The sequence below is a fragment of the Sprattus sprattus genome (genome assembly GCF_963457725.1).
Source record: "Sprattus sprattus genome assembly, chromosome: 15".
Classification (NCBI taxonomy): Eukaryota; Metazoa; Chordata; class Actinopteri; order Clupeiformes; family Clupeidae; genus Sprattus; species Sprattus sprattus.
This window is the reverse complement of record NC_137913.1, coordinates 10,244,959-10,252,458: the sequence shown is the minus strand read 5'-3', so window position 1 is coordinate 10,252,458 and position 7,500 is coordinate 10,244,959. Positions and strand designations below refer to the sequence as shown.

The 7,500-nt window shown below is 48.3% G+C and overlaps 1 protein-coding gene across 1 annotated transcript in view; it reads right to left on the bottom strand.

Moving 5' to 3' along the window:
• ift81 (intraflagellar transport 81 homolog) overlaps positions 1-6,914 on the bottom strand; it is a gene marked incomplete at its 5' end in the record, with an annotated part of 25,660 nt that extends 18,746 nt beyond the window's left edge. Inside the window, 10 exons of the mRNA XM_080852498.1 lie at positions 79-225; positions 1,445-1,540; positions 2,370-2,533; positions 3,979-4,063; positions 4,267-4,377; positions 4,897-4,962; positions 5,160-5,249; positions 5,562-5,742; positions 6,424-6,527; positions 6,771-6,914. Coding sequence (XP_080708624.1) covers positions 79-225; positions 1,445-1,540; positions 2,370-2,533; positions 3,979-4,063; positions 4,267-4,377; positions 4,897-4,962; positions 5,160-5,249; positions 5,562-5,742; positions 6,424-6,527; positions 6,771-6,914 — 1,188 coding nt within the window. The remainder of the gene's footprint in view (positions 1-78; positions 226-1,444; positions 1,541-2,369; positions 2,534-3,978; positions 4,064-4,266; positions 4,378-4,896; positions 4,963-5,159; positions 5,250-5,561; positions 5,743-6,423; positions 6,528-6,770) is intronic.
• Positions 6,915-7,500: the final 586 nt, after the last annotated feature.

Genomic DNA, 7,500 nt, shown 5'->3' with positions numbered 1-7,500 from the left:
TGTGTGTGTGTGAGTGTGTGTGTGTGTGTGTGTGTGTGTGTGTCTGTGTGTGTGTGTGTGTGTGTGTGTGTCTTCTACCTCATCTCCCCTGATGAGCTGAGCTCCGTCCTGGTCGCGGGCCTGGCTGCTCTTCATGCTGAGCTCCCTCTCCAGATTGTTCAGCTCCTCACGCGCCTCCTGCAGCTCCTCCGCCCTCGACTCCTTCTTACGCGATATGATGGAGGCCTGTGAGGGACAAACTACACGGTAACTATTTCATGCATAGTGACAGATATCTGAGAGGAACAGACCACTAGTTTAGAACTGAATGTGTAATAACGGAGGCCTGCGAGGGACCAACTAGACGGTAACTATTTCATGTACAGTGACAGAAACCTGAGAGGAACAGACTACTTGTTAAGAATTTCCTGTGTAATAATGTAGGCCTGTGAGGGACAAACTATACGGTAACTACTTCATGTACTTTGACAGATACCTGAGTGGAACAGACCACTTGTTAAGAATTTCATGTGTAATAACAGAAGCCTGTGAGGGACACATGCATAGTCACAGCCTGAGAAGAGGATGGAATACACCGCAGAAGACGTTAACCAGACACCCAAGCCTGGAACAGCAGAGCTGTGTAAATAAGGAACAGTCTCAGCTTGACTACCCAGAGAGAGAGAGAGAGAGAGAGATGGTGAGCGAGGCAGCGGTCTTAGTGACGGGGATGGAGTGAACATGGCAGGAGAGCAGACAGTAGGCATGGGGCCAGTCCCACCTGTGGAGGGGCTTACATAGCAGACGCTACACATGTGACCTCACCGCACACATTAGAGAAATATAACATGACAACAACCGCAGTGCAGCCGACATCAACCAGCCTGCTATGCAAGCAATAACACACACAACACACACACACACACACACACACACACACACACACACACACACACACACACACACACACACACACACACACACACACACACACACACACACACACACACACACACACACACACACACACACACCTCCACTATAACAATCAGAGTACATGAATCAGGGCTGGTTTCAAAGGCCAGAGGCGGGTACCTCTGCAGGTCCTGTTCCCAACATAGGGGGGTGGGGGGTGTATCTGTCACAGAGCGGCCCCTTCATGTGCTTTGATAAGACCAGGTCTTCAAAGGTTCCCAGAGGCAGGCACTGGCCGTATCTTATTATTATTATTATTTAGCAGCAGGCGTTTCAGACAGAGCCCAGATGAAAAGCGCTTCTTTGATATGACTACCAGGACGGCACACTGTGCTGGGGGGGCAGAGGCAGCGCTAATGGACGCTTTATCTTATGGACCAAACACACAACGGCTACTGGGCATGTGCGGAGTGAAAGAGGCGTTGCGCTGAGCCCTCTGCTGGACCGTGATGAGATTGACAGTCTGGGGACGGATGGACGCGAAGGTCACCTGTTGTCTGAACAGAGAGAGCTTGTCATCCATGGGGTCGTTCCGCATCATGCGCTTCTCGATCAGCTGGTTGATATGAGTGTTTGTCTCCCGGATCTGAAGGAAGAGAGAGAGAGACAGAGAGGGGGAGAGAGACACAGAGAGGGAGAGAGAGAGATAGAGAAGGTGAGTGAGACACAGACAGCATTGGTTTTGGCTGATTATGCTAAATAGTTCAACTGTTCATAAGAGAATTCGGCATTTTAGCTGCCCAGACAGCATATCACGGATGACCTTTGAGTCCCCTTATAATTAACAGCATATTATCTAAATCAAATTTATTAGGTTTCTAACTGTCCTGATATTATCAACTATGGCTAAGAGTATGCTATCACTTCCTAGCAAGCTAACCTGGGAGGCTGGGCAGCAATAGTGTTCCATTAGAGATAGCTAATACATCCCTTCGTGAGAGGCCTGTCGGCGTTTGTTTACTAATAGCTAGTAACAGACCACACAGAACCTGCAACTGAGTGAAACTCTCCAGCAGCAGCAAGAGATCAGTGCAGGAATTCTTGGCTCCACAATGGATGTTTGTGCGTATGTGTGTGGAAGTATGGATGTGTATGTGACTGCGTGTGTGTGTGTGTGTATGTGTCGTTGTGTATGTGCATGTGTGTGTGTGTGTGTGTGTGTGTGAGTGTGTATGTGTCGTTGTGTATGTGCATGTGTGTGTGTGTGTGTGTGTGTGTGTGAGTGTGTATGTGTCGTTGTCTATGTGCATGTGTGTGTGTGTGTGTGTGTGTGTGTGTGTGTGTGAGAATGTGTATGTGTCGTTGTGTATGTGTGTGTGTATGTGTCGTTGTGTATGTGTGTGTGTGTGTATTAGGATGCGCTCAGGGGCTTCATAGAGCCTAGCTCTGCTGAGTGTGGTACCCCTCCCACCCACCTTGTCCTCCAGCTCGGCGAGCTCGGCCTGGCCCATGGCCGGCTCTGAGGCCACCTTCTGCAGGTACTGCACCGCCGCACGCTTGCTCTGCAGCTCCTTGGGCAGCTTATCCGTCACCATGTAGCTGTTGAACTTGATCTCCTCCTCCAGTCTCTTCATCACACCTGAGGGGGGGGGGGGGGGCAGAGAGAGAGAGGGACACAAGGAAAGAGGGGGAGAGAGAGAGACAGAGACAGGGAAAGAGGGAGGGAGAGAGAGAGAGAGAGAGAGAGAGAGAGAGAGAGAGAGAGAGAGAGAGAGAGAGATGAGCTCAGGGCATAGACGCAGTCAGTCAAGGACACACGCGCGCACATACAAACAAACAAACACACACACGCATGCACACACAGACACACACACACGCACGCGCACACTCACACGCACACGCACACGCACACGCACACGCACACGCACACGCACACGCACACGCACACACACACACACACACACACACTCATAGCCTACTGCACAAAGCAGCGCTGGAGCTTTGAAGGCAACTAATTCACAATAACACTCTCCTGCCTCAAACGCAGCACTACTGAGACAGCTGCTCATTGCAATGCTAATACTGGGGAGAGATCAAGAGCGTGTTATTCTACATCACAGCGAGTGCTGAGAGGGGGGAGCTGGAAATAAACAAATGATTTGGTCCTATCACGGACAGGCTGACATTCTCTCTCGATGTGCGCCACATTCCTCCATGTCATCCGCAAGAGTTCATATCCCCACACCTAAATAAAAACCGGCTAAATTTAGGACGCTACAGCAAATATTTCAAGCATGAATACCAAAGCAGTATTAACCTTAAATAAAAGGCTTCATGTTAGGCCTTAGTTGGGAGATGGCTGTTGGTTAAAAATCACTAAATAACTCAATTTCTTTCCATTGGATTCATGCTCCCAGTCTCCGACGTGAGACATTCCTTTTGGGCAGCCTGCCCTCCCCATCATGAGTGCTTGGCTGTGGTCATTGTGGAATCTGTAAATGTGTAAATCTCATGCGGCACAGCAAAGACACCGGCGTGGGCTGATCCAGGATGATGGAGAGAGGCGGTGAGCCCACACACACACACACACACATATACACACACACACACACACTAGGAGCTCTAATAGCCCTCTTCAAAGCAGTGGAGATTACAGGATAACCACACATGAGAACCTATTAGCAGACAAATCTGTGTGTGTGTGTGTGTGTGTGTGTGTGTGTGTGTGTGTGTGTGTGTGTGTGTGTGTATGTATGTATGTATTTCACCACATGTTTTATAATCCACGTTTCTGTTTTGTCAATGTTCTGATGTGTTTCTGTGTGCTATGCTTTGGCAACACTGTTTCCTTTTAACGGCCATGCCAAGAAAGCATGAGGTGAACTAACTTGACTTGATTTGAAATTTCCTTCTTCTCATTCTCCTTCACCTCTGCTTACTCAAAAGGCCCTGACAGGCACCAAACACACACACACACACACACACACACTCTCTCAGATACACACACACACACACACACACACAAAAGTAATTTCACACAAGCACACATACACACAATGCTAATCCTGCATAGCAGCCACTCACTCTCGGGCTTGGCGTCTGCTGCTGCCTGACGCAGGTCCTTCAGCTGCATCTGAGCTCTCTGCAACCTCTGCTCAGCCTGAAAGAGCTGCAACACACACACACACACACACACACACACACACACACACATATCATTGACCAGTTCAGGTTTACCTTGAATAAACCTTACACCTTAACCCTTACATAACTGTCCATGTCTTATATCTATAAAAAGAATCAATATGAAACTAAGCAATTTTTGTATTCATCCATGCTGTCTGGGGTCAGAGGTCGTCTTCTGGCCAGTACCTGGTTCTTCTGCTCCTGTTTCTGATGGCCCAGGGCCTCCTCCCTCTCCTTCTCCACCCGCAGCTGTCTGGTCAGCTCCAGCATGCGCTGGTGGCTGGACACTGTCTCCACCTAGTGGACACACAGGGCATTGCTGTGAGACGCTGCTGGGATGGCTGCTAGGGAATTTCTCAGGGGCTTAAGAGGGCCTGACTCGGACTCCTGTCACCTTGTCTAGCAGGGCCTAGGACTGTGTCTGATCAACTTAGCACCCAGCTACAACCTTGGCCCCCGAAATGTCGGAAGTATCAGCCTGTCATGTCTGGTATGTCTGTGAGGAGTAGGTGGTTAGTCAGGCTATAGGGGTCAAGAATGTTAGCAGGAGAAAGTGGCAGGGTGGGGGCGGGGTTGCGGTGTCAGTGTCTCAGGGGGTGTACAGGGGGGGGGGGGGGGGGGGGGGGGTACTGAACCTACATGCCATCAGGTGATTAAAATATAATGTCCAGGCTGGATTAGGTGGCGGCTGGTTGGCATGCTACACATTTGGATGGTGTTTTCACTGGGATACATGGCTGTTCAAGGCCGGGTTGGGTGCATGTTAGTGGGGATGCTAGCTGGCTAGCTGGCTGGCTGGATGAGAGGTGTGCTTACACGCTTCTTCACTCTCTCCACTCGTTTGATCAGCTGCTCCTTCTCCTCCTCCATAGCCGCGATGTCCTGAGGAGCAAAGGCAAGCATGGGATCATCCTCTCCGGCCAATTTCATTCATACGCAACGCACTCAAGCGCTGAATTAACCAGCAACAGCATGTCACATATACAGAATATAAGCACACTTTGTGCTCCCTTTTGTCTGATAATGCATGATGATAATGATAATGATGATAGTGATGGTGGCTGTGGTGTTGTTTTTACCCGTCGGATCTCTGACGTGGAGAAGCCAGAGCTCTTGAGCTGCTCACACTCCTTGTGGTAAGTCTTAAACCCCTCCACCAGCTCCCCATACTGCAGAAACACCACACAAGGAACTCAATTAGGTTTAAAACAGGCAGAAATGTATCATACTACAGAACTGACCAAAAAAAGATTTAGGTTAATATGGATATGAAATTATCATAACAACACTCACTGCACTACGAATCTAAGAGTCTAATGGTCACATTGAACAGATTCGCAGCTGGGATGAAAGCCCCCATTGCGTGCGTTTGGGTAAGACTAGGGTTGCCTAGGGGGACGCAGCATTGTATTTTCCCCTACAGGGCGATGGCGTATTATAAGGGACGGGTGGCGACCCTGGGTATGGGATGGGTGGCCAACCTGGTGATGGGTGTCGGCGATGATGTCGTCCACCAGGAACTCAGCGGGCACCTCAAGCTTGACCAGGAAGCGTGCCAGGTAGGCCCTCTTCTTCAGCTCCGTCAGCTTCTGCAGCAGCCAGAAGAGGATGTGGTGGACCACCGGCTTGCTGCCCATCACCAGGCCCTGGCGGAAGCTGCTCCTGTAGGGGACAAACGCGTCGCTGAGTCCGGTGACGATGTGATCGTCCCTACAGGTGAATATGGCATGCCATCGGCCCGGGCTCTTTGGTGTGGCAGTCAGAGCGCATGTTTGGCACCCTGTAGACCCGGGTTCGAGTACGGGTGGGGTGACCATGCTCTCCCTTCATTACAGAGTTCCCTGGGGAGACCTGAGGGCCACGTATACCTAACTACCTAACATTTATAGCAACAGCAGTCCAATGCAATGTCAATAGCATCCCCATGAATAACAGGATAGAGTGGACTGGACTTTATTACCAGGTAAAAGCCAGTGGTATATGCTTGGTACAGACATGGCAGGTACAGCCCTGGCCTTCAGCATGCAGCGTACATAGACATCAGGCACACGTCAGCACTAAACATACATACATACATGTATACATATACAGTACACATACATACATATGACTTGCATTTGACTAATTCACACGCTATGGATCATCAGATGAGTGCAATTACGTGGGTGGAATCAGTGTGGTGCAGGAAAGCGACGTGAGGGCAGTGACAAATAAAGATTATTGCCACTATTATTGCCATAATAGCATAACACAACGGTTTAACACGTGTTTTCTCAGAGTACCTCTATCCCTAACCGCGTTTAGGAAGTGTACATGTGTATTGGGTCTTTGAGGGGGACTCACGCGTCAGAAAGGCTTCCCGGGGGTTTGTACTTGAGCATCGCCAGTAAGGTGAACATCCTCTTCGCTGTCTGCTCGGGCAGCTCCTCACGGATGTCAATAGCGTGCTGCAACACACAGTAACGTTACATCGCTTCGGCTGTTAATACACTTAAAATATTTAATTTAGCTTTAAGTTTCTAAAGCCTAAGCACTGATACTTTGATAAGTTATTCAGCTAGTTGCGTTGTGTGGCTTGTCAGACTTCGACAGCTCCGCGAGTTAAATTAAACTTATTAGAAACGGACATTATAACGGACACAAAAACAGACAGCAAAAAAATATGCTCATGTTTCTAAATGTTAAATTACCTTGGGGTCAATGTCTGCCAAGACATCGTTAAGAATTTGCAACAGTTGCATCGGCTCCTGGGAATCAAACGTGATCAAGTTGAAACTTTTCTTGAAGGGCTCCCTGTTGAGCTGTTCAACGATGAATTTCAGTTGTTCACTCATATTTCTTCGGAATAAAAACGGTGACGTTAATGAAGCTATGCAAATGTGAAAAACAACGGAGTCATTAACACCCGATTATCGTCTTTTAGTTGGCCATGACAGCAAGCTAGCTAGCGAAAGCATAGCATATATTTTCTATACTTAGCAATTGTAAGTTAATGTTACCGTTACCAATGCGGTTTTTCTTAAACGTGTAACTTTAAGAATTATGATTTATCTACAGCTCTAAAATACCCATGTAGTTACAAAAAATGTAATCAATATTTACAGCTACATTACGCTAATATCTGACACTGTAGTTACGATCAACGTTTCAGAAAACAAGTGGTCCATAGAAACGGCCTAACGTGTCTGGTTGCTAACAGGAAGTTGTTTTCTTCTACTGTTATAGGGCGAGAACGGGAGGTCGACGGATAGCAGCGCCACCTACAATACATTTTTGGTGCAGACCGTATCCCATCTTATCCCGTTGCTCATACTGAATAGACTAATTATTTCAATATAATGGGTGTTTTTTCCTGCCTGGTATATACACTCTGGTGTACATTTTGTTATCCGTTCGTGAGGGATCATGAAGAAGTTGGTC